Genomic DNA, 10,538 nt, shown 5'->3' with positions numbered 1-10,538 from the left:
GTATGGTCTGTATTGCCTGGTGGAGGATCTACTCATTATAAAAACATCCATGGTGAAAACATCTCTCACGGTCTTTCATCCAGGGATGTTTGATGTGGATGCTCATGGCTGAAGCATTGATGTTTGATGTGGATGCTCATGGCTGAAGCATTGATGTGGATGCTCATGGCTGAAGCATTGATGTGGATGCTCATGGCTGAAGCATTGATGTGGATGCTCATGGCTGAAGCATTGATGTTTGATGTGGATGCTCATGGCTGAAGCATTGATGTGGATGCTCATGGCTGAAGCATTGATGTTTGATGTGGATGCTCATGGCTGAAGCATTGATGTTTGATGTGGATGCTCATGGCTGAAGCATTGATGTTTGATGTGGATGCTCATGGCTGAAGCATTGATGTTTGATGTGGATGCTCATGGCTGAAGCATTGATGTGGATGCTCATGGCTGAAGCATTGATGTTTGATGTGGATGCTCATGGCTGAAGCATTGATGTTTGATGTGGATGCTCATGGCTGAAGCATTGATGTGGATGCTCATGGCTGAAGCATTGATGTGGATGCTCATGGCTGAAGCATTGATGTGGATGCTCATGGCTGAAGCATTGCTATTGAAATGCAAATGCTATTTTGTAATGGAGCAGGATGCCTGGCACCTTTTATCTGAGGTATACCACTAATAATTTATTTAATCCTGAATGTCATTTTTTTTGTTTGTTTCCTGTTGGTAGATGTGTGTGGTCTGGGTTGGGGTTGGGATCTGATGGACTGTGTGTGGTCTGGGTTGGGGTTGGGATCTGATGGACTGCCATATGAGAACGGTATCTTTAATGTTTTGTTTGTCCTTTACATTTGTTGTTGATTAGACTTTTTGTACAATAAAATAATGCAGGGTGGTGTGTTATAAAGTGATGTGTGTTATTTCAATTGTTTACACACCATGGTGACACTGGTTTACACACCATGGTGACACTGGTTGTTTACACACCATGGTGACACTGGCCGCGAAAAATCCTGCTTGGGGCGCCAGATTGCTCAGGACCGGCCCTGCACCATGGTGACACTGGTTGTAAATCATGTCACTGCCAGAGACCATAAGACACAGACACCAAATGACAGTTTGGTTAATATTCTCTCATTTTGGTCAAATTTCCCTCATACATGCTTTAAACCGCATGTACCATCTCTCTGCCATACAGAAAGATATTTTGCCCAGAACATCAATACTTATTTTCTCACAAATATGCACTTTTTTTTAGTCAAGGTGATGGGGGTATTTGCTTGTGTAATGTTACTTGTACATCAGTAGGTGTCACTATTTTCTAATGGAATAATATAATACATTTTCACGCATCCTAAGTTCCAATGTATGGCACATCTTTGGAGCAGTCTTTTGATTTAATTGGACGTAATTCGTAGTTCAATAGTACAGACCATGCATTCAATAAACATTGTTTAACTTTCTTTAGAAAAAGGCATGATAGAGAATTAGAAGCATGAATGATATGAAAGGGAATTAGATATGCATGGATGAGAAGGGGGAGGAGGGATGATATGATGATGAAGGAGAAGGGGAAGGAACGGCTCCAGGGGGGGGGGGGGGGGGGGGTTAGGAGACCCTGAGTATTTGGCCTGGGGTTCGAGGAGAGAGGCGTCCTTCTGGCAGTCATCTGTGGACACACCTTCAATCCGAGCCCCATCTGGAACCTAAAACTGGAAACAACTGTGACTGTGAGTACATGAAATGGGAGGGAGGTAGGGGTTCACAAAACTTTGCACAAAGTACAATGCACAAATGACAGGTAAAGCAAGCAGGTGTTCTCTTCCATTATTGGAGCAGGGGTGGAGATAAGGTGGAGCGTTTGACGGTTGCCATGGCAGCAAGGTGAGTGGCGAGGTTGGAGCCAAGATCATTTACCATGGCAGATAAATTGAGGGAGGAGTTTACTCTAACTATGGTGATGTTGATGGAGCTTGTTACCTGAGGAAAGGACTATAGGATTGGAATTAGCATGATAGTGGGGACAGTAACCGACAATCTGATCTTGAAGCGTGGTCTTCCTCCTCCTGAACATACATTGTACCAACCTCTATTCATGTAGGTCATTAATAGTCTTTGGTTCAGTGCATGTCATGTTGTCATGCCTACAAACCCTCCCGCGCACTCAGATCAGCCAACGCAGGAAAGCTGGAAGTACCCTCACTAAAAACGCCGGGACAACGCTCCACACGTCCCAAACTCTTCTCCCTTCTGGCCCCAAAACTGTGGAATGCACTCCCCGTTGCAATCAGAACGGCAGCATCACTCCCAATCTTCCGCCGTAGTCTGAAGACCCACCTTTTCAGACTCCATCATGGCCCATAGCACTTATCCTACCCCCTTAGACAGCACTTTTTAGACTTAGATAGCATTTGAAACAGACTTATAGCATGTCATGCAGACAGCACAATAATTGCATTGTATGTAGTCATAGCACATCATAGTACATATGTATAGCATAGTATAGTATATATGTATAGTTAATATGTATAGTGTCATTATATAGATATGTTCTAGTTACGTTCTTAGCTTACGCATGTTTCTTGATAAATGCATTTTATATATGTGATGTATTCCCATACTTTTGTTCTTGCCTAATGTAAATCGCTCTGGATTAAGAGCGTCTGCTAAATGCCTAAATTGTAAATTGTAAATTGACATGAATATTAGGAACTGCCAAAGAACAATAAAAATACAGTCTTTATCACATGCAAATCACTTTCTGTGGACACATATAGCCTACCAGCAGATCGCAGTACTTGCACGCTCTGCTTGTTACTTGCGCAAGCAAGCATAATAATAATAATTCTCCTGAATCCTGTTGAATCATGATGACTATAAAACCTTTGATTCTGTGACAATATATAAATTACTATGTAGGCCTATATATCATGTTTGTTAGTTACACCTCCATATATGGTTACGCCTCGTGACATCATGCCTCGTGACACGTCACACCACCATATATGTCCGTCTCCATATATGAAGATCACGACACTGACCTCATCAAACCCTGGATAGCTATACACGGAGAAGACTGGATCATCACCTAGAGATCATCCCGCTCAGCAACTCTACATCTGACCTCAAACCTCAAACCCTTCGATCTCCATATGGAGCTGACCTCTGACCTGTTCTGACATTGCATATGTTGATCCTTCCCTTCTCTTTGATGTCTCACTTTTGACTGATACCTGTCCATTTAAACTCTAGACGTTCCTGTTGACTGATACCTGTCCATTTAAACTCTAGACGGGTCCGCCCATATAGTGCAGCCACGCCGGCGAAAACTAGAGTTCTCATCAGGCCCGAATATTGCCCTACCTGGGCCCTCATCAAACCCTGTACTCTCAAGACACTTCCCCCGCTGCCACCCTTAGATCTCCATATATGGAGCTGACCTGTTCCAGATGTTGATCTGACCCCCCATACCAAAGCGCCAGCCGCCAGCACCTGCCTAGCAGTCTGCCGTCACCCAGGCGGATGCGTGCACTCGCCCAGCAGTCTGCCGTCACCCAGGCGGATGCGTGCACTCGCCCAGCAGTCTGCCGTCACCCAGGCTTGTAGATCTGCTATTTATTTCCACTATCATGTGCTATTTGTCATAGCTGCCCTGCTGTGCACCTTTTGTTCACGAAGCCCAACATAAATGTCATTTTTATTTTATTTACAACGTTCAGCGACAGAAACACAATTCAATCGTTAATTAAAAAAATATTTGAGTGACAATTAATCTCAAGTAAAATTTCATAAATCTTGACAGCACAGCAATAGTGAATATTATGAATTAATGATGAGTTCATCATGACAAATCCATGAATGTACGAGTTTAGTTGATCACAGAGCAAAGCCATGTCTTACTCTATGGCTCTGGTTCAACCCATTCTGGGCGGGAACCCCTTTTGGTGTTATACTTTAGCAGAGCTGAAGCAGTGGCGCGCTATGAGCTTGTAGGTCTGCTATTTTTTTAAAGTCGTGAAAATGTGGTGGAAATTTCAGAGCGAACGTTTTTAACTAAAATATTGGCTTCTGGGGGGTCCCTGGAACAACATATTTTGAGATGGGGGTCCGTGGCCCAATAGAGATAATTCTGGGGGTCCTTGACATGAAAAAGGTTGAGCACAACTGACATAGAAACATGTTTTTTTTAAGAAAACTATTAGAAGCCTTTTTTTAATCTACATCAGTCCAAAATGTGTTAATATATCATATTCACATAATACCACATGATGTAATGTAGACTCCTCGGCCACAGGGGGCGCTGCACACATGAACACCGAGTCCAAAGTGAGGGCTGCCTGCTTGCTGGCTGCTCAGTGTCTGTTTCCGGCTGCCTCTTTTATCACCGCCACCAATGGTGTCTACAACAGTTGTGCAAAAAAAGACTAAAAAGGATAATAATAATAAAGAAAAATTAAAAAAAAAAAATACTGCGCCGGTGTTGGCTTTTTCCGTTCCGTTTTTTGTTTTGAACCAACAACCAAAACATGTCTTACAACTACGTGGTCACCGCGCAGAAGCCCACGGCCGTCAATGCGTGCGTCACGGGTAAATATCAGCGTTTTTACGAGGCTTTATTGTGTTGTTTTTACGCACATTGACACACATCATGCTAAAGCTATAGCTCTGCTACCATCACTCACTGTAACGCTGTGTGTGTGTGAGCAGAGCTGCATGCTAAGCTAACATGCTAACATCCACCCTGGAGTGGAGTGGACCACCCATCTGTGATGATGGCACTATCCCGCTCTGTGTGAGCTGCAGACGGACACACAGACACGGTGCTGCCGCTGCAGGCCTATAACTAACTGGCTCAGGGTGCTAATGTTAATGTGTACACTTAGTACTGTTGTGATTAGTTTAGAGTTGTTAAAAAACAAAGCAATGTAATGGTCTTGGACATTATATTAAGGGATCTTGTGTTGCATACATACAGCATCTCTCTCCTTTTAGAAATAGAGCTATAAGTTGAAACTTGGCGCTCCATGCATGCGTGCCATGCAGCCAGCCAGGGAGGGAGGGAGGGTGTCGCTTTTATTGCCCCTAAAATTTATATTTGGATCATAATTTGCATTTTATTTAGTCTTGACAGTCGATACAAAACATATATGATAGGCTTAAACAAGGGCAGATCTTCTGCAAGCTTACTTACAACGCGTGGTGAGCTTGTTGCAGGTCTGTTTTGGAGGGCAACTTGGGCAAGCCAAGCGATTGATTTGATTTTGATTGAAATATTTATTAACAGTTTGCAGAATTACAGTACATTTCAAGTACAAACTCAATACAAAGACTGTTAACTGTGTGGACGACACCATAAAGCATTACACTTGTTTACAAGAGGGTCCACCATGTTCAATTCATCAAAAACATTTAGAGACGTACACATAGACACTTCTATATAGTCAAAGAACAGAACAGGAATTCATCATAAAGGAGGTAAAAAGGGAAAAGAAACATATACAGTGATTTTATGGGGGCCAGTTTCGAATTGCAGCCGTCCGTAGGTGCCCTTTGAGAGCGGTTTTGAAGGAGTCAAGGGATTCGCATGTCTTAATGACTGTTGGTAGGGCGTTCCACATTTTGGTGGCATAGGAGCGAAAATAATTTAGTCCCAAGCGATTGTCTATAATAATTATTCGTCTTTTTGGTGTAATCGACCAATAATGTCATCATTGTAATGGCATAACTGTTTAGGCTTTTAGCCGACGCTCTTAATCCAGAGCGAATAGTAAGCAAGGCTTTGCACCCAAGGTAATACTTATGCATAATACTGCATAGAGGTAATCTAGGATCACAGTATAAACCAATAACCTATCTATCTATCTATCTATCTATCTATCTATCTATCTATCTATCTATCTGGGGCTTTGTAGATCGGTTCTTTTGAAATAGTTTCATAAAGGTGGTGGTGAACTGGTGATATTGATATACAGTAGTAAGTTACTAGTCGCCCATAGAATATAATGGTGATTTATTTATATATTTGATATAATCATATATGAATTGAAAATGGTGGGCCCTATTGTAAACAAGTGTAATGCTTTATGGTGTCGTCCACTCACAGTTAACAGTTGTTGTATTGAGTTGTACTTGAATTGTACTGTAATTCTGCAAACTGTTAATAAATCAATCAATCAAAAAACCTGTTTTATATACAAATGTCATAATTGCATACTACACATAATGGTTGGTATTGTCATTTCAAGTGGATTGATTGATTTATTGATTGAAATATGTATTAACAGTTTGCAGAATTACAGTACATTTCAAGCACAAACTCAATACAAAGACTGTTAACTGTGAGTGGACGACCCAATTAAGCATTACACTTGTTTACAAGAGGGTCCACCTTGTTCAATTCATCAAAACATTTAGAGACGTACAAATAAATAAATTGAAATCTAATCTAATCTAATCTAAAAATAGACACTTCTATATACCGGTAGTCAAAGAACAGAACAGGAATTCATCATAAAGGAGGTAAAAAGGGAAAAGAAACATATACATTGAGGGGAAAAAAGGGGGGGTGGATTCAGATTTTACGGGGGCCAATTTCGAATTGCAGTGACTTTTCAAGATCACTGGCCCCACCATTCTGACCATTGTGGCTAGTGGCTACTGGCCCAGGAACCCATTTTTTTACCCATTTTGACCTGAGATCAGATTCTAAAAATGTCTTCTACATCCTGACAGTTTTCTGAAAAAGCTATGTTTCTATGTCAGTCGTTCTTTTTTCGATTTTTCAAAAATAGCAGATCTACAAGCTCATAGCGCGCCACCAAGTGGCGCGCTATTGACTATTGAAAAATAGTGAAAATAGGGCACAAATCTTTGAATATATATTCTTTCAGAAGACTTTTTTGTTTATTTCGACGTCGGGCCTAAATGGGTTAAATTGAACTTGAAGCTCCCTAGAGTCCCTACTAGTCCTAGTTGCCCTAAAAAAAAAAAATGTAACAGTGATTTATTCCAAAATCTGTATAAAGACAGGCCATTGCCTCAGCTCCTTTTCTTTTATTAAGTTTCTTTGTTGCCATCTTTTGAACGTTATCTTCCTCACTACAGTGATAAACCTCTAATTCACAGGCCACTTCACGTCTGCGGATGACTTGAATCTGCTCATAGCCAAGAACACCAGACTGGAGATCTATGTAGTCACAGCAGAGGGCCTGAGGCCTGTCAAGGAGGTGGGCATGTATGGCAAGATCGCTGTCATGGAGCTCTTCAGACCCAAGGTTTGTACTTGTCTGTGAGAAGGGGGCGGGGCATGATTGAACGTTAGGGCATGGCATAGCACGACACGTTGTGAGCTTGTAGATCGGCTCTCGGTGCTGCTTAATTTGAACATTATTGAAAGTGTAAAATAGGATTTAAGTGATTAAAACCTGTTTAACCAAAAGACAAGCCTTTAGCCATGGCATCTAGTCTCATATCACAAGACAATATATTGCTCTAAGCCCTATAGGAATTGTGATTATAATTTGTCTCTAATCTAATTTGTCTCTAAAATCTATATTGATTGTGACTGACTTTTTTGTTGTTGAATACTCTTAGTTTTCAAATACAAACACTATATGTACAAAGGAAAAGGAAAACCACAGTGAAAGTACATTCTGGCTAAATCTACCGCTCAGCAGACGCCACAGAATGTTTAATTTGTTGTTCAAATATTGAAACTTAATCCAAAAGAAGAAACTTCAGTTTATGGCCTGACTCACACCTTCACATCATACATCATACATCATACTAGCATACAACATTGATGCATGCTAGATGTATGAAAGGGTTTGTTTACATCTTGCCCCAATGCATTTCCAATGGAAGTCACATGGTTTGACACAGCATTTGTGTTGTACGGCTTTCGGCTGTGTTTCGACTGCCCCCCCACCCCCTCATACAACACAAATGTTGTGTCAAACCATGTGACTCCCATTGGCAATGCATTGTGAGCTTGCATCAGTCAATAAGTCTCATGCATCAGCTATACATCAGTCTGTTGTAAAGGTGTGAGTCAGGCCTATGTCATCGTCCCTATGCTTCTGCAGTGTTTGTCAACGTCTTGTTTCCATGTGCAGGGTGAGAGCAAGGACCTGCTGTTCATTCTAACGTCTTGTTTCCATCTGCAGGGTGAGAGCAAGGACCAGCTGTTCATTATGTCTTGTTTCCATCTGCAGGGGGAGAGCAAGGACCTGCTGTTCATTATGTCTTGTTTCCATCTGCAGGGGGAGAGCAAGGACCAGCTGTTCATTATGTCTTGTTTCCATCTGCAGGGGGAGAGCAAGGACCTGCTGTTCATTATGTCTTGTTTCCATCTGCAGGGGGAGAGCAAGGACCTGCTGTTCATTATGTCTTGTTTCCATCTGCAGGGGGAGAGCAAGGACCAGCTGTTCATTATGTCTTGTTTCCATGTGCAGGGTGAGAGCAAGGACCAGCTGTTCATTATGTCTTGTTTCCATGTGCAGGGTGAGAGCAAGGACCAGCTGTTCATTATGTCTTGTTTCCATCTGCAGGGTGAGAGCAAGGACCAGCTGTTCATTATGTCTTGTTTCCATCTGCAGGGTGAGAGCAAGGACCAGCTGTTCATTATGTCTTGTTTCCATCTGCAGGGTGAGAGCAAGGACCTGCTGTTCATTATGTCTTGTTTCCATCTGCAGGGTGAGAGCAAGGACCTGCTGTTCATTATGTCTTGTTTCCATCTGCAGGGTGAGAGCAAGGACCTGCTGTTCATTATGTCTTGTTTCCATGTGCAGGGTGAGAGCAAGGACCTGCTGTTCATTATGTCTTGTTTCCATCTGCAGGGTGAGAGCAAGGACCTGCTGTTCATTATGTCTTGTTTCCATCTGCAGGGTGAGAGCAAGGACCTGCTGTTCATTATGTCTTGTTTCCATCTGCAGGGTGAGAGCAAGGACCAGCTGTTCATTATGTCTTGTTTCCATCTGCAGGGTGAGAGCAAGGACCAGCTGTTCATTATGTCTTGTTTCCATCTGCAGGGTGAGAGCAAGGACCAGCTGTTCATTATGTCTTGTTTCCATCTGCAGGGTGAGAGCAAGGACCAGCTGTTCATTATGTCTTGTTTCCATCTGCAGGGTGAGAGCAAGGACCAGCTGTTCATTATGTCTTGTTTCCATCTGCAGGGCGAGAGCAAGGACCAGCTGTTCATTATGTCTTGTTTCCATCTGCAGGGTGAGAGCAAGGACCAGCTGTTCATTATGTCTTGTTTCCATGTGCAGGGTGAGAGCAAGGACCTGCTGTTCATTATGTCTTGTTTCCATCTGCAGGGTGAGAGCAAGGACCAGCTGTTCATTATGTCTTGTTTCCATCTGCAGGGTGAGAGCAAGGACCAGCTGTTCATTATGTCTTGTTTCCATCTGCAGGGGGAGAGCAAGGACCAGCTGTTCATTATGTCTTGTTTCCATCTAAGGACCTGCTGTTCATTATGTCTTGTTTCCATCTGCAGGGTGAGAGCAAGGACCTGCTGTTCATTATGTCTTGTTTCCATCTGCAGGGTGAGAGCAAGGACCAGCTGTTCATTATGTCTTGTTTCCATCTGCAGGGTGAGAGCAAGGACCAGCTGTTCATTATGTCTTGTTTCCATCTGCAGGGGGAGAGCAAGGACCTGCTGTTCATTATGTCTTGTTTCCATCTGCAGGGTGAGAGCAAGGACCAGCTGTTCATTATGTCTTGTTTCCATCTGCAGGGTGAGAGCAAGGACCTGCTGTTCATTATGTCTTGTTTCCATCTGCAGGGTGAGAGCAAGGACCAGCTGTTCATTATGTCTTGTTTCCATCTGCAGGGTGAGAGCAAGGACCTGCTGTTCATTATGTCTTGTTTCCATCTGCAGGGTGAGAGGACCTGCTGTTCATTATGTCTTGTTTCCATGTGCAGGGTGAGAGCAAGGACCTGCTGTTCATTATGTCTTGTTTCCATCTGCAGGGGGAGAGCAAGGACCAGCTGTTCATTATGTCTTGTTTCCATCTGCAGGGTGAGAGCAAGGACCTGCTGTTCATTATGTCTTGTTTCCATCTGCAGGGGGAGAGCAAGGACCAGCTGTTCATTATGTCTTGTTTCCATCTGCAGGGTGAGAGCAAGGACCAGCTGTTCATTATGTCTTGTTTCCATCTGCAGGGTGAGAGGACCTGCTGTTCATTATGTCTTGTTTCCATCTGCAGGGTGAGAGCAAGGACCTGCTGTTCATTATGTCTTGTTTCCATCTGCAGGGGGAGAGCAAGGACCTGCTGTTCATTATGTCTTGTTTCCATCTGCAGGGGGAGAGCAAAGACCTGCTGTTCATTATGTCTTGTTTCCATCTGCAGGGGGAGAGCAAGGACCTGCTGTTCATTATGTCTTGTTTCCATCTGCAGGGTGAGAGCAAGGACCAGCTGTTCATTATGTCTTGTTTCCATCTGCAGGGGGAGAGCAAGGACCAGCTGTTCATTATGTCTTGTTTCCATCTGCAGGGGGAGAGCAAGGACCTGCTGTTCATTCTGTCTTGTTTCCAT

The 10,538-nt window shown here is 43.0% G+C and overlaps 1 protein-coding gene across 1 annotated transcript in view; it reads left to right on the top strand.

Annotated features, from left to right (window-relative positions):
* The first annotated feature begins 4,346 nt into the window (after nt 1-4,346).
* ddb1 (damage-specific DNA binding protein 1) overlaps nt 4,347-10,538 on the top strand; it is a 118,984-nt gene continuing 112,792 nt past the window's right edge. The window contains exons 1-2 of the mRNA XM_079496739.1: nt 4,347-4,587; nt 7,126-7,274. Of these exons, the coding sequence (XP_079352865.1) occupies nt 4,527-4,587; nt 7,126-7,274 (210 nt within the window). The 5' untranslated portion in view covers nt 4,347-4,526. The remainder of the gene's footprint in view (nt 4,588-7,125; nt 7,275-10,538) is intronic.

Source organism: Electrona antarctica, assembly GCF_951216825.1.
Source record: "Electrona antarctica genome assembly, chromosome: 3".
Classification (NCBI taxonomy): Eukaryota; Metazoa; Chordata; class Actinopteri; order Myctophiformes; family Myctophidae; genus Electrona; species Electrona antarctica.
The sequence above is the reverse complement of the archived record's forward strand: the minus strand, read 5'-3'. Positions and strand labels throughout refer to the sequence as shown.